We start from the raw sequence: 25916 nt of genomic DNA on the forward strand, positions 1-25916 counted from the left end.
GGGGGTGGGGGGGTGGGGAGGGAGAGCTTTTGATGAGAGCTCGGACAGGTGTTCGCTCTGCGGCATCGCGAAATGGAGCCGAAGAGTCGCAGTCTCGTGCAAATTATTTCGTGAATACGAATATACCAGTGCTGCAGTACGTAGCGCGACACTCAATGCGGATATCCGTGATTTTAATGCCGAGGATTCTCTTGATGAGACAATATCATGGCAATTTTTAATGACAAGAATTTTCAACTTTAGTCGCTTAGACGCGAATGATGGTTTTTAAATGGTGCGTCAAACAATATATGTAACATCGACTTCGCAAATCCCGAGAGATAAGCAGTGGCAAAGAGGCAATGTGCCTCTTACCTTTCCTATGGCTTATAATTTACGCGCGATTAAATAGAATTTTCTATTACATTCGAATAAGTAGGAAAATTGTAGACAAATGTAAATGCAAGCTATAACGAGAGGAAAAGATGAATGCAGGAGTTTTGGATGAATAATGACATTTGTTTACAAATTATCTAAAATTCACAAATAAAAATGATTTTGTGTTCATTTAAATCGTTCGAATTTAAAGACCATAAAATTTAAAATAAATTGTCAACTATGTAAATTTTCAAGCTCCATTCTATGCGCGTGTAGTTAAGAGATTTATATGCAAATAAAATACAAACAATTACATATCAGATTCTTTTAATATTATTACATTTATTATTTAACATAATTTTTATAATATTACAAAATAATGCTGTATTGTATTAAATAATGTGAGATATAAAATTCTGCTATATATAGGAAAAGAATATTTATGGAAAAAAGTAATCTTCAGGATTCTAAATAATTATAGTCCCTCAGATTTCTGCTTTTACCATTATAATCAGCTTATATAAATATTGTCTAATTATCTATAATATATATTATATATATGAACACATTAATATCATTTTATAGCTTCGTGAACATATTAAACAAATTGCAATGTACAATACAGGTTATTACAAATTATTAAATACTATGCGTACTTATCTATAATATTTTCTATAGAAAATAATAAGATACGTAATACCTATAATAAGTAGAAACATTGATATACGTGTGTGCGCGCGCGTATTCTCTTTTTGTTTCTTAGTATTTTAGTTATTAAAACATGACTCCAATAATAATGTATTTTACTATTTTGTTACTACATGTGCTCAATACGTTAGACTTATGCGTGATAGCAAATTCACAATCAATACCTCTATGGCGCTTTATTGTCGATAAACAAGTATCAACTTTTAATTAGAAATACGTAAATTCATTTGAAAATTGAATAGATGGCAATAAGCTGTAGTTGTGAAAAATAAAGTCAATTAAGTGAAATAAATGATTTGAATTTTGACAAAGACACATCTAACAAATTAAATTATCTTTAGCTATTTGTAAGCCATTGACAAATATATTCACTCTCTGCTGCGACTGATGAGAAAGTGCGAAATTCAATTGCATTGGGTGTATCTATTAGCGGCATATCCGTGAAAACCAGCGATAAAAAATTTCTCTCCAAATTGCCGGGAAAATACATAGTCGGCAATTAGAATGAATTAATTGTAAATGGTGATTATATAGAATTGCTGAAAACAAAAATGTCCATGTAGGTCGATTTTGATAAACTCATCCATCAAATCAAATACAAATTTGCCCAGCTTAATTTATTCTCGATCAGAGTCGATTTAAAATCTCAGCCGAGGCGGCAAGCAGCCGACGAAGCCCACTAACGAATACATTTATAATTTGCCGCTCCATTTATGACAATTAGAGCCGCCGGGGTAGAAACACTGAAATTATCCCGCGGGCTTGCACGGGCTTTTCAAAGATAAACGAAATTAAGTTGGTAAACATCGAAATGAGAAGAGGTAGAGAGAAAAGGTTACGCCCGAGGCTCGCGATGACATCGTCCTCTTCTTTGCTCTTTCTTGCGTAAGGAGAAGCATTTGCACACGATAGGAAAGCTTAAAGTGTTTAATTTCTCTCCCCCTTTCAAATCCATTACTATTATGCTTTAATTTTTTAACCGAAGCTTTTATACTCAAATATAGTATAATCGCAAACAAAAAATTTCTCAAAATGTTCTGTAATTTTAATCATTCGTTTATTCTCAAATTTTAATACATAAATATTTATCGTAAAGTATACTGATATTTTTAATTTAAAAAAATGTGTAGTTTATTACAATACACCATTGGGATTCACAATTTTTTCATATAATAATTATTCAACTGTTTGAGAAAAAGAATGCTTAAAAGCTAAGTAAAAAACAAAGGAAAATTAACCAGAGAGGTATAAATTATTTCGTTAATGCTAAAATATTTTGGTACCATTCCAAATTCAAGCGATTTATTCACTTTGCGCAAAGTAGAATGTAAGATGCGAAAAAACAGAGCTGACAGCGTGATTTATTAGAGATTTGGCTTGAAACGAACAAGAATCCACAAAGCTCGACAAAACTTACGTCTACATTGTACATGAAGGAAAACCAAAAGCGCGGATACAATAAAATACACAGACAAGCCCTAACTTTACTCGGGTCGAACTTTCGAGAACGAGACTGTGGATCAGCATCCAATGTACCGGCACATCCGATGTGACGGATGAGATAACGGCGGGATTAGATAGTGCCCACGCTTACCGTGAAAATCTGATAAAAGCTTATCTGATCAAGCGACGGGTGATTGCGATTTATCCGGTCTCGATACTCCGCTAAGCAACTAACTATCGACTCCCTAATTTTCCTGACTTTATCACTACAGACGCTTCTTTAAGCCAGTCTGTGACTGTCTTTTGCGGCGGCCGATGTCGACAACGAGACTGATCACAAGTTATCCTTAGTTAGCGAAAGTAAAGGCAAAATAGCTCTCGAGTAGTTAATGACGTGGACTAGAGTGCGAGTCGACCTCATATTCGAAAATATAATATTCGATGTGTGTGGTGCGCAGATGGAGAGCGAGTCATTGCCCAATAATCGCATTAATAATCGAAACTTTTTTTCTTTTTTTTTTTAATAATATAGTAGGCTTCATACTCTGATTAGCTTCTTTCTTATTTCGTATCTGATTATCAATATCAGCTGGTTAACGAATTCTATTCATCTCCGGCTTTATCAAGAGGCTGCATTCGATGTTTCATTAAAAATTCACACAATATAAGCGTATTGAAAAGTTGAATGCACTTTTCTTGCATTTAAAAAAAAAATAAATAAATAAAAAGAGAAGAAAAGAAAAAAAAAACCACCAATATGTCGACAGTAGTATAAAGAAGTTTGAATCCTAAGGGCAATAATTTGTTATTCTTCGTTTGAAGGATTTATAATTAATTTAAATTAGGAGCATGAAAAGATAATTAAGCTTGTATCAATCATCTATAAATATATCCCAGCAACTGCTATAGCAATTATTATATATACATATATATGTTGAGGTTTCATTTTATAATAAATTAAATGTAATTTGATCGAACGTAAGAATAAGACTAGGAATAATAGAGAGACTTGAAGTAGTAAACAAGGATGCAAGGACAATACCGATAAATAAATAAGAAATTCCTGTAGCTTTAAAATTTCAATAAGTCTCGAAGGTTTCTTTTTCCTTCGGTGTAAGCATCAGTTACTTTGTGAATTCGCTACGACTATATTCTGCCGACCACAGCTACTTCTCCGTGTTTACAAATACCATTTCCATGTGCATCTCTGGGTTTGTAATGTTTGTTTAAGCAATTGTCTGCATTGTGTATATTTTTTGCCTTTATATCGGCTTTCTCTTCCGCCTCTTTATGTTTTTATTTTCTCGTCAAACACTAGAAAATCTTTTCGTGGATTTCTCGGACGGATAAATCTGAATTTACCCTGTAAAATTCGTTCTAACATATAACTAACTGTAATATCTCTTTTATAGTCAGGTTTTATGCTCACGTTACTTTTATTTCCTCGTAAATTTTTTTCATAAATACCAAGCTCTTACTTATACATGTATTATAAGAAATATTTATTACGTATATTTGATAAATACTTAATGGATAATTAATACAATTCATGTATTTTATTTTTTATTTTAATTGAAATTTCATTACTCAAAACTCAGCAGTACTAAAAGATGTATGAATATCACTAATACACTGATAAAGCTGAGAAACATTGAATATAAAAATCTGTACTTATAAATTAAAAGTCTAAGTTATGATCAAAAAAAAAAAAAAAAAAAAAAAAAAAAAAAAAAAAAAAAAAAAAAAAAAAAATTCATTCAGTTTGTATGGGTCGAACAAATCAATTATTAAAATTATTATTACATATATTTTTTTAAAACAAAATATATCTATTAAAATATGGAATAAATAAATAGAGAATATCCATCTGAATTCTATCTTATATGTATAATTCATTATAAAACTTGGCATTTGTTATCCTACAGATATATAATTATAAATGATTAATTTCATAAGCAAATTGATGCAAAAATTGTGCAAAAATTATGTATAAAATTTTAACATAATAATAATATAGTTATTAAAAACATTTACAAATTACTCATTTACGTATCATACGTTCTATATAAATACTGATATATTAGATTAATTCGGTCAATCGCCTTCCCAGAAAATCTAAAAACAACAGTTTAGTAAGACATATTTGAGCTCCAATAAATAAGATCAAATGGGTTTTTGTCGAGAGTTGTAAATCTTTTTACCATTGCAAGTAACGGAAATCGTTATTTTAAACAGATTTATTTTAATAGTGCACCTTTCGATTTAATTATAATAGTTTGTGTGCAGCTTTTATTTGAGCAGTGAAACATTTTTTAATAAAATCCTCCAGTACCTCGCTGGAATCTCCAGAAAACAAGAGCAAAAAGTACAGTTTTCTCTTACCGAGACTCTGCAGGTATTATAACATTTTCATCTACTCACAATGTAGAACAAAAAAAAAAAAAAAAATTGAATCGATTACAAAATATTTATCATCTTAGGTCCAAGTTTTTAAAATATATCTCGTAAATGTCACGGAATTATTAAATCTCTTCGAAGCGTATATTGATTGAATTGAATTTATTCATAAAATAAAAACAAAATTTTCGTAAAATTGATTAGCCCAAATCAATTTCTTTATAAATCGTTGTAATATTCAGCTTATTAAAGAAAAAAGTATATTTCGGTAAATGATAAAGTATGGATAAATATAAAAATATTAATAATAATAATAATAATAATAATAATAATAATAATAATAATAATAATAATAATAATAATAATAATAATAATAATAATAATAGTAATAGTAATAATTACAATAATGTAATTTCGTTGAATAATTTTTATAATTAATGACAATTAAAATACAATAATGTAATTTCGTTGAATAATTTTTATAATTAATGACAATTAAAAAGTTTAATAGTATTTTTTTTATGATGTTTTACAAGTTATTTATTCATTAGATTTATTTAATGAAAACTATTTTGATATTTATTTAATACATTGTTTAAACAAATTATAAAAAATTTAGTCCATATGTAAATTGATAAATTTCTATATTTTCCGATATATTCAAAACCATTTTCGTCATTAATCATTTTCCTTTGTATTTATTGTTTTGCAATTATGTTTTAAATATAAATAGATATAATATCATTATGTCAAATTAAAATAGATAGAATGCATACAAATATTTGAATTTATTATTTTTCAGTAAACTTGTAGCAGTTTTTTTTTTCAATGTCTACACTGATCCACATCTACAATCTCTATCACTGTCCATCTATTCTTTTATACTCTATCGCATGCGTAAACACGCGCGCGCGCACACACGCGCGCGCACACACACACACGCACAATCTATTTTTGAGAGGCGTAGATCGCCTTCTCCCAAGTGCATTTCGAGCCATTGAGCGCGAAATAACGTTTTAAGCACGAAATAGAAAGAAAGTAGATCTGACGGAAGAAAGAAAAGGTAGAGGGATAACCTGGTATATCGCGAATGAGAGCGGAAAATGCGCGTACGAAAGTACACTTTTAACCCATCGGATGCGAGTATATATAAGCATATTATTGTGTATGCACTCTTGTTCCATCTCTTTCTCCAGTACTAATTTTTCAAATTTATATTCGATTTTGATCTTCCTTCGTTGCTTTCAAACTGAAAATAATTTTCGCAGATCTCTTTATAATATCCTACGAATGAAAATTGTGATTATGGATATACGACGAATTACTACTGAAATAAAGATGCCTAGTGAAAACTACCAAAATTTTTATATTTAAATAATTGAATTTAGACTTTGTGAAATAAAATTGTTAAATTTCATTTTACATCTAATGAAATATACGACATACGCATTAGTACATAGCATTTTTTTTTTTTGTTTAATACTCTCACTAAAAGAAATATGAAAAATTTTATATACATATGATTATTCTTCAATTAAATGATATAATAAATAACAATTAGCCGACAGTGTTACATAATTTTAAATTTATCGAATATCAAACGTTAATAATATTTTATCTTTATAAACAAAACATATTGTCATTTAATGGTTGTTTAATATTAAAAAATGTGTAATGAAGTATAAATGTAATAATTAAAATGAAGGGAAAAATATGATTTGAATAAAAACTGTTTTAAAGAAGAAAAAAAGTAAATAGAAAAGCAAATTTTTTTTAAGGGGGGCTCATTCTGGCTATTGCTATCAATAAACCAATGAACTAGAATAGATATAAAAACAATTTTCAATACAAAAACAACGAAGTAATAGCGAGAAAAGTAAGATAAAAATTGAAAAATTGGAAAGTACAAGTAAAAAACGTTAAGATAGCATCGAGTCAAATACATCGAGAATGGCATGCGATTAAATCTAGCATTTCGAAAAATTATACAAAATGTGAAAGAAGAAGTCTCGTGTTTTTTCTCGAGACAGAGAGGGGATTTAGAAAAAAATATGAATGAAATAATCGTCGTGTAAGGAATAGGAAAACCATCGTGTCTAACAACGTGGTCCACTTATTACTTATAACGAGGTTCCGACGTGGACTATGTAAGACAGCACAACTCTATCGAGAAATGATTTCACTCGAATTAACTACGTCGTTATACTTCCAATTCTTTTCTTTTTTTTCATTTCTTAACCTTTTTTTTTCCTCCTCCCTACACTTTTATTTCTTTATTTCTTTATTTATTTCCAATCTGACGCCAATTTTCTTTTTTTGCTACCTGCCTTCTTCGTGTTTTTCTTTATCTATACTCTCTCTCTCCTCCTCTCTTCATACTCTCATCATCTCCATCATCATAATGTTGTAAATCTTTGCTCCTTTACCTTTATTTTCTTCTAAATTTTACGTGAAGTATGCAATATTTACTTTGTCACACTAACTCTTCCTTTTTGTATCATATCCAGCAATTATTTTTATCATTATATTCTTTGCAACCATATGACTATAATTTATATAAACAATAACTTCTCCTTTTCTTCACTAATCGGATTTATCTTCGTTAAAACTTTTTTTTTTTTAATCTAAATGTAATTTATATTCATATAGTTAATTTAATTTTTATCACTTTATTTGATGAATGATTTTTAATAATTATTAATAAATTATTATTCTTCGCAATTTTCTAAATAAATTCTGCTGAAATGTTTTCATTTACATTTCATTTAAAACTTTTCTTTAACTATAATAATATTTTAATTTTACTGAAATAATAAGGCCTTTAGTAAATATAGGCAGATGAAATAATTGAGAAATCATTCTTTATTTAGTATAAATATCTTGATCTAATTACATTATACTTTCAATCGTATTTATCAAGAAGGAAGAAAAGGCTTTAAAATCAATAACAATTTGTAAACTATAAAAATTGCCAGTTAAACAAATTTCAGTAAACTAAAAATAATTTGTGTAAGAATAATGGACCGTATCAATACTTACTTTCAATTTTATATTCTAAACATGTCTAAATTAAAATTATAAATATATAATTAATAACCTTACAATATGATAAATAATTTTGGTAAATAATTATAGTTAATAAAATTATTATAAAGTTATAAATACACAAGTATTGTTATAATATTTTACTATTTTGCGTATTGTAGAGTATGTAAAAATGTAAGTTTACAATAAATTTCATAAACTTTCCAAAATCTGTGTTATAACTTTCTATTATAAATATGTTATGCACGCAAATACAAGTACGTGCACATGCACACATGAAAAGGGATCCACTCACTTACACTCAAATATATATGCATTGTCCCTGAATTTTATTTGCTTTTGTCTCCATTCCAAGTTTTCGTACTCCTCTCACTTATCCTTAAAACGATACTTCTTCGCATACTTTTCCTATGCTCATTCACTTCTACACTTAACCTATTTTACTTGAAATCTAGGAAAATACGGGATAATGATAGTAGTATAGAGTGTGAAAGCTAACGATCCGCGCATTCATAGCCGATTACGGAACGAAGAAAGGCGCCGATCTAAAAGTAAGAGACAAAATTGATGATAAGGAGAGTGTGTGAAGGTGAGAGAAAGAGAGAGAGAGAGAGAGAGAGAGAGAGAGAGAGAGAGAGTGAGACGTAATAGAGGATGACGGTATGACAATCCTTTTTAAATTGTTACGGTATAACTTCATATTTACTATTTTTTCTCTATCGACAACAAAAAGTTTAGTTTAACAATTTCGTAACGCGTACACGTCATTTTTCATCATATATCCGAAAAATTATTTTCCCGTTACTTCATATAATATATTTAAAATGTATAGACGATATATTTGAACAGTTGATTTGATAATTTTTAATTTTTATTAATAATGTTTTAAATTCTACTAACACGTTTTGACTGGTATGCTCATAACAATTTTTAATCTAATTACTTACGAGATTCTACTGTTTGAGTTGCGCACCAACGCGAATTAACGATAATCGATTGTAATATTTTGTCATTTAATACCAAATAATAACATATTTTGCTTTATTATTATATGTATAACATTAATCTCTTGACATTAATATTTATAAGCAATTCTTACCAAAATGTAAATTAAAAATCACTGTATCTAAGAACATTTGTGACCGACTGATGGACGTTACACAGCCATTGAGGCTGAACACAACCAATTCATCGTGAACTTTTACGATTCAGAATTTAATACTCGTAAATGCATACCAACTACGTGTAAAAAACGTGATTTTGCGCAATTATTGCGGTTGGAGATTTTCCGGATCCCATCCAAGCATCAAACAGCAATCGACGAAAGTGACAATCTTGATTTAGTTTCCACATCCAGGCATTCTCCATCACTATTTCTCTCCTGATGGAAACAATCTTGATTAAATTTAATATTTGACATTTTCTAATCTCTCCATATTTCGTGTGTGATGATTTCATCTCTTAACCGCTGATTTGGAACTCGTTAGTGCTTTAGTTTATTTATTAGTAAAGTATTCGACTTTACTGGAATGGCTTGAACATAAACATAAGCGAGGAATGCAGAATCATAATTTGCATAATTGATAATCGCCAATATGGAGAATAATGTCATTATCATATTGAAATTAGAATAGAAGTATTAGTAACAAATAATTAACCGAATTTTGTTAAAAAAAAACTGATAATAATAAATGAATAACACTTTCGTTGCTTATATACGAGCATATTTTTATTTTATACGAAAAACCTATTAAGAAAACCTATTTTTAACCTACTCTAAAGCATTTACAATAAACAAATATTTTTAATAAAAATATTAACCAATACAAGAATGTAAATACATAAAAACGCATAATTTCGTTATATAAATACTAATATGTGCATGCTGCTCGTAAATAAAATTTGTCGTTGAACGATTGAAATTTATTTAATAAATAAATAATACAATAAATTTACAACTATACAATTTATTAGGAATTTTTATCTTTAAAGTAAGAAATTATTTGGAATAAAACACATTGGAAAAACTTTTATTGATTGTGTTTAATCTTTTTATTGTTAATAATAACAGTTATTGCTTAATAATTATTTAAATAAACTTTTCAATTTTAACAATAAATGTAATAATAATAAAATTAAAGATTCTAACAAACCAATAATGTTTTTTCTATTTCCTTTATATATATACAGAGATCTACTTGTGGCGGTAAAAATCAAAATTTGTATTTGATGTCTTAAAATAGGAATGACAGTAAAAATATTATTAACGCTATAAATATGATTTTAAATATAAAAATATTCAAACATCATAAGCTATATGACTTATATAAATTGTGTATTGTAAGAAAATTTTAATCTCAAAGTTCCCTAACTTTTTTCATTCACGTGCTATATTCATGAATATATCTATGCATCTTTACTAAATACAAAATAAATAGAGATAATACATAAAAGTGAAAAGGGCTCTCCCAGTGAGGAGGCCAAGGAAGAAGGGGGCTCTTACTTACTGGGGACACCATTGTGAAGAAGCTCAATCTGAGTCAGGCTACCGAAGATGGATGACGCGTCAATTCTCCTCTGCTGCATTTAAAAAGTGTCTTCTTCGTATAAAGAAAACGCCAGACTACGCAAAACATTCTCACTAATAAGGCGTATGCATGATTCGTTGATGATCCTTGTAAAATCAGCAACAACAATACATCACCATCAACAAGGAGCACCTCGCATTGATAAACTATTCACCACAGGATCACTTCGAAGCAACTGCATCATTGTCATTCAATAAACCCAATCAATAGTGTAATATATATTATTAATTAAATTATTAAAATAAAATTTTTCATTATTCTCATTCTAAAAGTAACTTAATAAACATTCGAAATAAATATTAAATCAAATTTAATATATTTAAATTATATACATACAATATATTGTACTACGAACATTTTCAAGTAATATTCAAAATATGATTATGATTATTCTTATTTCCTTATTGATTATGAAATTAATTAGTTATCATTGAAGTACTTAAATGAAAATTGTCTAATTTATTCATATACAAATTGCTCATCAAATACATAATTGTCTAAAATAATGTATAAAATTGGCAAAAATATTTAATTTTTTTACATATAAATTCATAAATTATATGATTATTTACAGAAAAAGCAATAAAACTTATAAAATATTTTTACATATATAATATAAATTAATTCATAATAAAAATGAAAAATTAAAATATATTCTTATTATAGTATTAATAAAAGATAAATGAAAAAACATTATTACTATGCCTTAGCTTTCATCCGTATCTTACATTATTTTTTAAGTTGTACTTAAAAATTATAGAATTATTTATATACATGAACCATTTATTAAAAATATAAACAGAGACTCGACAGAAGAAAAACAAAAAACATAATTGACTCGTTGATACTCTCAATTAAATAAGCCTGAACTGTACAATTATAATTGATATTGAAATATTATTTTCAAACGTATTCATCAAGTAAAATGAAATATATTATAATTAAATTTTCAACGAATATGTATAAATTAATGGTCAACTCGTATTAATTAATTGAACAAAAAACAAAAACAAAAAAAAACAAAAAAAAACGAAAAACTAAAATTATTTATCATCGACGTATAATAATAATTATCCTAATATTTTTATTATGAAACAATAATAAAACTTTTGCTTTCGTTTTTGCATTAAAACAATACGTATCATCTGTTAGTGAAAGCAAGATGACTGCCTTCGTAATGACAAGCCTCGCGCAAATTCCTATTACTTTTTTATAGTTCCACTTTTATTACATCAAAGCTCCTCTTAGATCTGAAATATTCGAATGATTGACACTCGTAAAAGAAATTAATTAGTGGCACATAGTCCAAGCGTTTGATAATAGAAAGTGGTATGCTTATTTGGCTTTCTCATTCGAATTGAAAAACGTCGTAAAAGTTGCGAGAAAAAGACGAATGGAAATATTATAGTGCAATAATGTGAGAAACCATAAAAATATGGAAGTAAGAGAAATAATAGAAAGAGAGTTGAAAAATAAAAAGCCTTTTTCATCGATGTAATGATAGCATTGACACATATTTCTGAACATTTTGTAATATTTTTGTTGGTTAAGCGTAAGTAAGTATAGAAAGAACAAAATATCGATTGCGAATCATCTATCGGCCGATCGATTTGCCTTAGTTACTTCGGCGAATCTTCATTTCATCACTTTTTCCTTTCACTCGCAGACAAATATTTAATTGTATTTTAATAAAATTGAGAAGTACTATAAAATAATGGTAACAGAAAAGTTTGTATTTCATATATTTTTTAAGTGTTTAATAAAAATGTGTTGCATTAGTGATTCATTTATAATAGATCTACAAGAGAATTTTGTCGATTTCTTTAAAAATATTATTGCATTTGCAATATATTAGATATATGCGACTGTAATAATATGATAACAACATAAATAAAGTAATATGGACATTATAATCAATATTATTAACATTATTAACATTATTGATAAAAATAAGATTTATCAAAATCGCGTATATTTTCTTCTCATTTCATCGATAATATACTGTAACTGAAATAAATTAATATTATATGATTGTATTTATTATCTAAATTGAGATGACCATAAGAACTCTTATCATATTCAATCATTATTCGTTATAAAAAGTATCGTTACAAATTGTTTTAAGGTTAATATCGTTAAGAATGAACATTAACATATAAATTAATATTTACAACTATCTCAAACCTATGTGATTATTCATTAAATTTAATGCATCTGCATCACCAATATATTACAACAACAGATAATTCTCGAGTATACAAATATATTACTTTTTTTTCAATTCGAGTTAATATAATGGACATCATGAATGAAGTATTTGGCAAAATTAATAACAATATACTGTACATGAAAAGTCTGTATATGTCCTTAATGTACCTTCGACTGTTTGCGTTAAAATCATAATACAGAAATTAAAGCCAACCATATATAAATTAAGATTTTCTTAATTAAATTAATTATAAAAACATTCAGATTAGATCTCAATTGCTACTAAAGAATTTTAAGAAGGATTTTAAAACGTAAAACTACTATTATAGTATGAAACTACTCGAAATAATTAATAATATTTTAGTAAATTATATTTTTTAAGAATTGTGATTGTCTTGTATAATCTCAGATTATATATCATAGACTACAAGTGTCAATAAACAATACAACCCGTAGAGAAAAAACGAATAAATTCAGAAATTTTAAACAAATGTTTGACAACATTTTCATAGTAAAAATATTAGATTCAATTAATTTAGTGTCTCAAAATTTTATTAGCCGAGAAAAAATTAATAATTAAAAGAAGATTAAAAATTAAAATTTAAGTAAATCAGAAAATTTTACATTTGCATAAGTTATTGAATTATTAATATCTGTAAGTTTACAAATAAATTTTTAATATAAAATTAACTATTACATTGTTGTTTTAAAAATATATTCTTTCCCAAATTAGTATTTTTCTAAATAAAAATTGTTTTGCAAAACAATACGAGCGATGACTACTACATATACGTAAGAGAGAGAGAGAGAGAGAGAGAGAGAGAGAGAGAGAGAGAAACATATTGAAAGATTAATAGAATATGTTTCACTTTTAATAAGAAAGATATTTTCACAATATGATTTTATAAATTTATATATATATAAGTAGTAAGTTTATAAAAATTATATTTATAAGATAAGAAAATCATTAATACATCCTATTTTGTAATTGATAATAGACAATAGGCATGTGTCTAAGTAACATATTTAGAAAGAAAATTGTATTATATAATTAAAATCGTGCATATACATTTCATGTAAAAATTTATAGAAATAACTAATCATTAAAAATATGAATCATTGACTTAAAAAAGAAAAAGAAAAGAAAAAAAAGAAACAGATCATAAAAGTTCTTAAGTGCATTTTTCAGATTTTCCCTTCCGTTTTCTCTCTTGGTAAAGAGACCCTACAAAATATCTATAAAGACTTGGCGCATATTCTCCTTAGACAACTCGAGATCACAACAATCCTTAAATGTTTATAATAAGATATTCGTGGCGCATCCTTAGCCAGATTAGATAAGCTTCGCGTTAGGCATCTCCAAATTACTCTCCAAGAATTATGAGGCGCAAAATATAACTTTAGAGACCCATAGTGCGTGCGTGCGTGAGTGTGCGTGCGTGTGTCTGCGTGTGAATGCTTTTCTCGCACTTCCATCTATACGCTCCCCAATCCTTATGCTTACGTTTGCTTCCGAGTGTGCGAAATAATTAAGCAGAGATGTCTGCTTTCTCCGAGACAAGTACATCACGAAGGAGTATAAAGAAACTCGAATGCCTACCCTAACAACTCAAGTACTTTTAAGTGAAATAATATGTCGCCTGTATGCGTTTATTAGAGGATTTTCCAATATTCCAATCGTCTGTCTTCCAACATAATTAATTTTTGAAATAGCTATTTCCTTCCACTCCTAAGCTTGGATTAAAATACACCAACTCAACTCTTATTCATTATTTTGATTTTCATTAATTATAAAGAAATTCGTAACATACTATATCAGTGTTATGAGCAACTTATTTAAAATCTTTGATGCATGCAAGAAAAATTATACAATATTCAGAAAAACATTCGCTCCAATTGAAAAATAAAAAACAACTATTGTAACGTAAAACTGCTAGTGTATGAAACTCCATGAAGTAATTAATAATATTTTAGTAAATTATATTTGAACATTACAATTCACTATGTGAATGTAACTGTTTAATAGGGTTATATTAAAAGAGCATTTTTTTCCTCGAATATGATAAACAATTTATAAATCAAACTTTTATAATTAGATATTTAAACAATCATAATAAAAGTTTTAGAACAATATCTGCAAAAAACATATTAAACTTGAAGTACCGTATTTGTCATTATTGCGCGTAATTATTATTTATATTTTAATTGATAAAAATTGTTTTGAATTTGTTTTATATTAAAGAATGTATAAATATATATATATATTATTTTAATAGAATTTCAATTATTATTAAATACATATTTACTAGTATTGCAATAATTTCAATTTCAATTATCTAGCCGAAATAATTTATTATCAATAATATAGTCGAGATAGTTTGTATTTTGTGATGATTGAAAATCCACCTTCAAAAAAATTAGTAAGAAAATATTTCCTTTAAAAATATCGATAAACATTCGTCTGTTTTATTTAAAAAATTTCGCATTTTAAACATTAAGTACAATAGTACGTAATGCATTTTTATAATAATATCATGAATATAATGTTAGTAAATGAATATAATGTGAGTAACGAAATTAACAATAATATCAACGAACTTGTTTATATAAATCCGTAATTACATAAGTTGAGGAGAGCCTAAGACCAATAATATATCAATACGAAGAAACAAATTCATTCTAATAAGATTAATCACAAACTTTCGAACATCCAAATAAAAACAGCGGTTAAATGAGTTTGCCAAGAAAAAGAGAAAAATGACAAAAGTAGGTACAAACATGTAGCGACAAAAGCTTAAGAAAGGAAGAAGAGATTACCGTGGGATACTTTTCGTTTGTAGCGCTACTTTCTATTCTCTCCTTCCCTCTCTCTTTCTGGTTCATCTGCTAGTTTCGTTACTCTTTCCTTTTATCTTGAAAACTCTCTTTCGACTAAATGTCCTCAACGTTTCTATTACTAGAATGACTCGTTCCGCAAAAGTCCACCAAATTTCTACATTTCTTTTTATCTAACAAATTGCGATGTTATTTTGTTGATATTTTTAAACGTAGATTTCACAATAATACCAATATTATTTAAATTAACAATGTTTTTTATGATTTTCAGATAATTTTTATTGCATTTTCTACATAAATAGCAGTGTACTATTGAAATTTAAAATTCTATTGAAAATGTTAATTTAAAAGTAAATTATTAATGAGATAATTATTAATAGAAACATTATTGCATGAGTTGAATTTTTGTTATCTTATTTTAGAATAGCCGATAATAAGATATTATTCGTTTATTAATATAGTTAATTAACTAAATAAATAAGCCGGCGAACATAAATTTTCACTAAAAAATATACACACTTTAAAAATAAAGTAATTAATTATGTATAATCAACTAAACCTTGCAACTGATTTAATTTCATTTATTTAAAAAAATTAACAAATTGAATATAATAGTGATTATATCGTTATTTTGAAAGATATCGTTAATATTTAATTTTATTCAATAATTTCATTTTAATTTTTTATAAATAATATTAGTTTTAAATAAAGAAGTAAGTGTATATATATATATATATAATTATATAGACCACTAATATAAAAAATATGTGCTAAAACTTATATTGATTAAATATAATTTTGTGATATGAATATATGAATTTTTTTTCTACATAAAATCTTAATATTCATTCGTACATGTAAATAATTTCAAAATTTCATTAGCTTACATCGCATAATAAAGTTATAAAAAATTTTTATATATATATATATATATGTTACAATTTGAGGCTGGTGAATGAAAGTGTGTAAATTTGTTCATCCATAATGTCATAATTATACTTTCAATTTATATAAATTAATAGAAATATATAAATTTTGTGTAACTTATATAGAAGAAAATATTGCGTATATTATTTTAAAATAATAAATTCATATACATTTATAAACTCATAAATTTATGTAAGCACACACATATATATATATATATATATATATATATATATATATATAAGTTAAAAAATGTGTCAGATATATAAAGATTAGATAAATATAGATTAAGAAGTTAAAAATGATCGTGTTATTACTCGGGCGTAGATGTATTACGGGAATTTCCAAGCGTATCGCGACGGCACAAATCACTACATTATTAAAGATACTCCATCCGTGAAAATTAATGTGACAATCCCTTATTTACCAACACTAATGCACGGGGCACCTATGCGCGTCCAAATAAATAAAAACTCACGCTCGCGCACCCACGCATTGTACATATATGTGTGTACAATTTTAAGCTGGTGCTGCACGAACGCAGACTGTCGACGGCCGCTTCCCGGACAATGGCTGCTATGAGTCTCGGTTTCATCGTCATGGTCACGCCGTGGACAATCCAGGAAGTGGTGGCTGCCTGCACCGGAAGCAAACCGCCCGCCTTCCTCGACTTCCTCGCCACTTGGCTCTCGCTCTCTAACAGCTTCTGGAATCCCTTCCTCTACTGGCTTCTCAACAACCATTTTCGCAGAATTTCTCGGGAGCTCCTCTTCACCAAGGTAAGCAATGAGTGCTCGACCATCTCTCGACCACTCCAATTTTCAGAGCAATCTTTACATAATTTAACCGAAGTGCAAAGATATGATAATTGCCCATAATTGTTCAGAAATCTACCCCTGACAAGAGCGGATCAAAGTTTATAATTACTCTTTGCGTTATTTACAAGCAACGCTTTTTTTTCTGTTTTTTTTTTTTTTTTTTTTTTTTTTTTTTTTTTTTTTTTTTAATGCTTTAAGGTTTAATGAAATTCAATGGAAGCTTGAAAGAAATAAATGAATAGTCTAACAAAATAGCTACTATTATATGAAATAAAACTATTCTAACGAACAAATTTCACCTAATCGCATGAACAAACTCATATTTTATCGTTTATTTTACATTTAAAGCCTAAGAATAGACATATTATTTTCATATTTTTGTATTTACAATTCAATATTTAATTTTTAATCGTTAATTTTTTGTTTATAATTTTTTAAAAATAGACATTAGTAATAATGGCATATTAACTAATATTTTAATAACAAGTAAATTAGTCTATACAACACATCTTTTAACAGATTATGTATAAAAAGAATATAAGTACAACTTAAAAAATGAAAATAACATCAATCCGCACTCTTTGTGAAAGAAAAGACTGTTAAGGTTTATCGATAATAAGATTTTTTCACTTGGCTTTTTCGTATACTCTCTCTCTCTCTCTCTCTCTCTCTCTCTCTCTCTCTCTATCTATCTATCTTCGATCTATCTATCTATCTATATCTCTCACTTACTCTATAGTCTCATATTTTTCGTTCCTCAATTTCTTCATCGACTATGCTACATTAAACAATAATTCTATAATTCACATTTTTCGCAGCAATATTTATTTATTGTTAGAGAAAATTTTCAGAGAGCTTATGTGTAATACTACTGATAAAATGCAAATATTGAATATCAATTTCACAATAACTATGAAATAGAAACTTCTTTTAATTAAAATAATTTTAAGAGAATGTATGCATTAAATATACCGCAAGTTAACCAATTAAAGTGGAATTCAAGGTATTCCATACTTGAAATTAAAATTAAAAGAAACTTTCTTACTTTAACATTATTTATATTAATTGTGATATAACATATAAACATTATGTTATTAGATAAAATATTTAGCTCGTTATAAAAATAGATTATAATGCGTTAATTAAAACTATTTTCGACAATATTTGTCTCATTTATATTTGATTTTCAATAAAACTTTGCAGATTCAACAAAAATAAAATATCTGTAAAAAATGAAATAGATAAATTTATAATATCTTCATTAGTATAATTTTATAATTTTAATTACTATAAGGTTATTTTAGAAATATTTACAAGTAATTTAATATAATTTCTTTATTTTAATTATAAATTAATTTTTTTTTAAATAGATGTTACTTTGCTTGTAAAGATCATTAGTATTTTTCAAAATAAGAATGACATAAATATCTATATTCAAAATATAAGCATAAGTGGTTTTTAGAAAAGGACAAGGCCCAAACACCCAAATCAGTACAATAAACAATTTTTTATTACCGAATGAATTAATATATAGGATGAAAGCAAGTTGATAATAGAATCGCACGTTAAAAAAGAAATTATTACGCAGATTAAAGCGCCAATTAAACGAATCTCGTGCTTTTCTTACGTGTACCTTGAAGAAAATTCGAAAATTCGATTCATCGTTTATATAAGGTCCCATGAATTTCCAATGACATTACGAACCACTGGAATAAAAAGCTTATCATGAAAATTGAATGCTCATTATAGGATAATTTACTTCAGATATGTTATAAGTAATTTTTTTATTTTATATAAACTTTATGATCTTACTCCATTCATTAATCCATAGTTATTCTGTATTTCTTAGTACTTTAAAAGGAGTACTTTCTTAGCTCAACGGTAAAATACTGTTGAAATAATTTTCATTCAAATAATACAACTTTTTCTCAACTAGAAAAACTAAAAAATTATATTAAAGCTTTCTTTAATTTCAAACTTAAGAAATAAAAGAAATGACTAATTATTACAATATTTTCTTGAATCTGACCTTCTTAAATTTGAAACTAATTACCAATAATAAAAAACGTAACATTTATGTTTAAGGAAAGCAATTTTTATTTATATTACGTAACAATTTATTAATTATGATGTAATACTCATTTTTATAATCTGCTATCGTAACAATGTCATTATATCATTTGCAATAAAAATTATCATTACTTATAGATTTTTATAATTATCAACGCTTAACTTTCACGTTGAAAGAAAAAAATATAAAACTATTTTTCTAAATTAGGGTGTCATAAATTCAATATAACTATAAATTATATCGAATTTAGTAAACGTATATTTAACGAAATTAAAAAAGTAAATCTCAGAATTGTAGATTTATTAACACGCTAAAGCAATGTCTGATTTTTATTTAAGCATAAAAAAAAACAATCTTTGACAATAAAATTAATTAGTTTTAATAGTCGCTTTAGCTAAAGTTAAACTTTAGCATTTTAGTATAAAACTGTATCAAAGTTTCGTTAATAATGGGTGACTTAATATCTATCATTAAGAAGACATAAAAAATGTTGTTTACTTTTTTGCATTGAAAGTAATTTAGATTCAATAAAAGAAAAAAAAATCAATAGAGTTAATTATCTCATGACGAAAAGTAGTTCTGATTGTTGAAAGCTAATTGTTAAATAAATGGTATTTAAGCTACACAATTATAGATATCATTTTAATTTATTATTTAACGTTACTTCATTATACATTATTAATGTTTATAAAAATTGATTATTTTTTTCTTAACAGATAGTTAGTTGGTTGTACGAATAATTTACGTGATTTATATTTAAATTGGAAATTTAATGAGGATTATAAAATTTAATGACAATTGTCATAGAATATAAGATTGCACTTTTTGATAAAAATATATCATGAACTAATAATTTGTATTACCATAAAATTATTCTTTTGATTTTTTTTTTTTTTTTTTTTTTTTTTTTTTTTTTTTTTTTACATATTTTAACCAAATATTCCAGTACAAAAATGCTAATAGCGAAATTGTAACGCATTAATATAATGAGAGAATTTAATTAGTTTTATAATTAAATAATTCATGAAAATTGTATACATTAGAAATAATTTGTTAAAAATATTAACTTATTAATATAATAATTATGGCTTTGTAATTAAGCAAAAACATTTGAAAGCTGCAAACATTGGGAATAATATTTTAAATGAACGTCGTTTATATAAAATCATAATTTTATAATTGTAATTATCAGGATTTGGTTGCTCCTTTTATGATAATATTTTGATTCATTATTTAATTAAAATTTGTCCAAATTAGAAGGGGTTTTAATAACATTTTAAAACTGTGAAAATTATATTATAGTTACATTTAAGTTTTAATATTACCGCGGTTACTTTCAATAATTGGTCACATGTAATTTAGATAAAAATTTTACGTAAAATCTAACTGATGCCAGGAATCAATGAATTATGGAAAAGTAATAGCCGAGGTAAGGTAAATTATATTTTCATTATTGTAATAAGAATAAACGTCTAATTAATTGCATAATGCTAAGGATCACGGAAATTCGAGTGGTATTTACCATTGGAATAGAAAAAAAAGTTGTAAAATTAAGATGACGATTCATTCGGAATGAGTGCTTTTTCATTATTGTAGAAAACTACTGGTGGTTAGAAAAATATATATGGAATACTGAGATAAAGGGAGAAGCGATCGATTTAGTTAGATTATTAACGCATAAAAGATTGTGATATAAGTAAATTTAATGGAGAAGCAAGATTTTATACACCGATAAATATAAGTGACCGGGAGCGCATAATTTATTTGATAATTACAGTTTTGTTTTAGCTACCTTTATTTATACATTTTCGACGAATGAACGTCATAATCATTTCTACTTGATAAAGAAGTTCTAAAGTACGACGGTGATGGGGGGTGGTGTGTGTGTGTGTGTGGGGGGGGGGGGCTTGCTGAAGCTAGAATATAATTAAAATTAATCATCTAGTTTTAATAGCACCAGTCGATTAATAAAATAACGACGATCGCTTAAAAATCTATAACAGCAAATCACGGATATAGTTTTTTTTTTTATTTATGGAATAAAAATACTTCGTTATTTATTTCATGATCGTATAATTGAAGTAATAACGAGCGTGCATGTGTGCGTGTATTTTGAGCGTAAATATTTATTGCATTGTAATGAAAATTTGAACGGTAGTTTTAAATTAATTATCTATTTATTAATATTCGAATTAATTAAAATATTTTTATTTTATAACAGTTTTATTCGCTCAATTTATATAACATTGATAATAGTTTATGCGTATCTATGCACTCATATAAAAAATTTCTTCAATGTACTAGCGTTTATAGTTATAGATTTATAGTTAATTTACTGAAATGTTTTATTCCATTAAGGATAATATGCAAATGCATAAATACATTGTTAATTATTATTCATATGTATGTAAATTATATAAATTTTTCAAAAATTATTAATTAAATCCTGATAGATTTTATTTATCCATTGAAAATTAGTATTTTAACGTTGCTTATGTTTATTATCTATAATCTATAAGCTAATTTAAATCTATGAAAACTTAGAACATTTATTCATTTATGTTTAGAAAAATTAATGTCAAGGCTTTTCAACTTCCAACAAATAATTTATTCTCAACAAAGTTATCGATATAATTTTAATTGTTAATTATTAATCGTAGTGCAATGCAATACTTTTCGAAAGTTAGATATTTATTTAATATATTGCACATTTGATACCCTGTGTTTGTGAATAAACTATCCTATAATACTTGATTTACATAAAATAATATAACCGATGAATTATTAATGATACCAAAGTGAAATTCGAATTAATTAAGTGATAATCAAAGATGTTAAAGTCACGCTTCAATTTAACTTATGAAGTTATTTTACAATCGATGATGATAATATGGTCTGACGATAATTCATCCGAAGTACTAATTACAATGACCAAAAATATTTTAATAATTATAACGTACGTAGTATTAATGGCGTGACGAAAATTTTTAACAACAACGAAAATACATTTCAAGCTCAATTATAGTACATAGCATTTTGAAATTTAATTTATATAATTAATTCGTATATTAATTTACGAACTCTTTTAATTTTACAATAAATCCAAAGATATTCCTAATATCAAAGAATATTAATTTATTAATATTCTTATACGTTTTAATATATTTAAACTTGTCTTGGCAGATTTTATGCAGACCAAAGCCAATGAGACCGAAGCAACATTGTTGCGCCACAAGTACTGGTGCTTTAGATGTGTGCAACATTGGCGGCTTAGATTTATCAGGTATGATAACAACCAAAATAGTAAGATAAATTACATAATATAACCGAATAACTAAAGTTACTGAATTTACAAAATTGACTTAAACAAAGATATACATCTTCTATTGAGCAATAATTTTATTGCCAAAAATGGACAAAAACTGAATTAAATATATAACGATAATTCATGTGTTATTAACAATTAAATTGCTAATGAATAATAGTAGTATACGAGCGTATGTGAGCGTGACATATAATCACATGAATAATTTAATAAAGTCGTGTACATCCTAGATCGGCTTACTGGACTCGGCAATAACACTACGATGCCCGAAAGTGTTAAGTGTTACAAAAGTAAGAGGATTCACTTAAGTACCGACCAGAGGAGCTCCTCATATTGCTTTCGGGAAACCTATTATACGTACACCAAGTGTAGTCGCATGGTAATTGTTTAGTCCCTCGGTCATATATGTAAATATATACACAAGCTCCAGTTTCCACAGTGGCAAAGGAAAAATTTGTTAAATCTTACGTTCATAATATGAATGAAATATTATTTGAAAACTCGAATTTAAGTTATTAATTATTTTTCTATACTCAATTATTATTATATAAATGTTGATTGTTTAAAGTGGCAAGCTTAAAGTGGCAACTCTTTAGGAGCGTCGATATAACTATACACAAGGAAAAATAATCCGCGCCTCTTAATTATATACACTGCTTATGATTATTATATTATTGTTATTATTATATTAATCGTTATTTCTCTTCGAATAATTATCGCATATTAGCCGAGGGAATGCCTACTTTTCCTTCGCTAGATCAACTCTTGAAATTTGCCCGAAGCATAAATAACAATGCGATTCGATCGATCGATGGTAGCTGATGCGATTAAATAGCGAATGCCACGGGAGGACTAATGTTTGCGCCCGTTCGATTGATCTCGCATGAATCCAACGTTTCGAGGTGAATTCACTTATGTCCAGGCCATCCCGGAGATTAATTAATTAACGGCTTTAGCCGCGAAGAATAGCTTTTGATTTTCATTCGCTCTTACGGAGGAAATGGATGATGAGCTTCTGAGCGAGGTAACTTTTATTATATCGACGCGTTAGGCTGTTGGAGTGATTTTCGAGTCATATGTCGATACTCGCTAAGCACTTGATAAATTTAAGGTAATTTATCATCAATGATAAAGAAAGCGATCTCATCATTAAGTCTCTTACGTCTATAATGTACAATTCCGCTCGCATATTAGTCGGACAGAAAATCTTATTATTGTTTTTTTTTTTTTAATTTGTATTCTATGCAATGAACTTTCTACGTTCATACGAGTTTCTTTAAGTGGTTTTATGTTTTTCCGACATAGGAAGAAAATATTAATCTTATGTCTTTCGATTCACCGTTTCATGAATTATCTATTAATTATCAATTTACTTCTATCGGAATATCGTTTTCATTACTTAATTTTGCGATAAAATAATAAAAAGAAAAACTCAAATATTTCCAGAACAAGCATACACAGTTATAAACAAATTATTAAATGTATGTGTATCATATATGTAATGTAAAGCATATTTGAATAAATATGTGCTGTAACAAAAAGTAGCCCACGACTTATAAATGGCCTGATTAATCTTGAATCTGAAATGTATAAGCTAATAAGAAGTATTTTTTAATTTGATAAATTAAAAAAATATTGTCGTGGTAATTAAGATATATGTATTTATCTTAAAAAAATAAAAAAATAACAACTATCCATACAATGCAAGTGTGATTTTACTTAATTAAAAAAAAAATATATATATATATATATACATATGTGCGTAAATACGATAATTTGAATAAAACATCTGTGAGATAGACAATAATAAACTAATTTTATATTTCTTAATTTCATAATTTAAATAATTTAATGATTTCAAGTACAACAAAATTATAATAAATTTTTTCAATTTATTTTCCAAGCGATTGTCTAAACAGTGTTTATTTACAGTCATTAGTGCGTAGGAAATCACTAGTGTTTATATAATTGTCAGACCTTGATTCGCCCTTACTAGATAAATGCAAATCATCGCGAATTTCACTAATGTCGGTGAATATGATGTCCACATTAGTCTATGTCATACCTAATCAATCATCTCAGAACAAAGGTCGTTAGTAAAATGATAAATAATGATAGTTCTCACGAATAAATGTAGTCTGTAGCAAAACTTCTTTTGGACACGCAAAATTGTCTACAGTTTTTTTTTCATAAATTACTCTATACCTTATCTACGTAAAATACTTATATCGAAAGAAAGAAAGATTACGAATAGATGATAAGATAATGAATGTATGGTTAAAAAAAAAAAATTTATATATATATATATATATATATGGAAACTGTTCTATAAATACGAAGGATTACTAAAAATTTCATCCAACTACTTATAAAACTAAATATTTGTACATTTTCTTCAACTAAAAGCCATCGTCCTTCGCCTCTTCCTTCTCATAAAGACGTAATAAAAGCCGTAGAAGCAAATCAAGGAAATAATAATCCTCGCTTATTGCAGAACTGGAACGCTACTCAATGGAGGGCTGCTCCCTGGCGCGCTGTTCGACCCTTTCACTCGCAACAACGCCACCGCTACCTTGGGAGATGACACCCGGTGGCGTGCTGATCACGTGAGGAAGGGACGCCGCCACGCAAACGGACGATCTTCCTGACTCGTTTGAAGACAACGTCAGTTAGTATAGCGTGGCGGCGGCGACGTCGGTGGCGTCGGTGATACCAGTGGCGTCGGTCGAGTCGGTGGAGTCGAGGGCGTCGGTGGCGTCGATGGAGTCGAGGGCGTCGACGGCGTCATCGGCGGCAGTGGCAGAGCAGCCGGACACAACCGCCTCGGAGATCCGAAGCAATCAGCCGATTGTCAGTCCACCACCGGCCACGCACCGACGACGAGGACGACGACGAGAACGACGACGACGTAGTAGGGAAGACGAGGTCGACACCTCGTACCGAGCGATCTGGCGCTCGCAAGATTCCCAGGTCCTTATGCTCATGTGGGGATACGCCGACTGTTTGGCCTTCCTCCTCGTAAGGAACAGCGTCTGCTACGCAGGCGTCTTTCAAAGGGGGAGGGATGCTGATTTGGCAACCCTCGAACGTCTGTAGTAATATTATTTCATCCGCGAGCCAAAATCAGTATTGCGTGCGCTTTTAACCCTTTCGGTCATACATGAGATCTTTGTTTAACTACGACGGTTAAACAA

The 25916-nt window shown here is 27.6% G+C and overlaps 1 protein-coding gene across 1 annotated transcript in view; it reads left to right on the plus strand.

Annotated features, from left to right (window-relative positions):
* LOC105367926 (uncharacterized) overlaps positions 1–25424 on the plus strand; it is a 25841-nt gene extending 417 nt beyond the window's left edge. The window contains exons 2-4 of the mRNA XM_011506785.1: positions 17033–17287; positions 22581–22680; positions 25217–25424. Of these exons, the coding sequence (XP_011505087.1) occupies positions 17033–17287; positions 22581–22680; positions 25217–25332 (471 nt within the window). The 3' untranslated portion in view covers positions 25333–25424. The remainder of the gene's footprint in view (positions 1–17032; positions 17288–22580; positions 22681–25216) is intronic.
* The last annotated feature ends 492 nt before the right edge of the window (positions 25425–25916 follow it).

This window comes from Ceratosolen solmsi, unplaced genomic scaffold, assembly GCF_000503995.2.
Source record: "Ceratosolen solmsi marchali unplaced genomic scaffold, CerSol_1.0 scaffold6, whole genome shotgun sequence".
In the NCBI taxonomy this organism is placed as follows: Eukaryota; Metazoa; Arthropoda; class Insecta; order Hymenoptera; family Agaonidae; genus Ceratosolen; species Ceratosolen solmsi.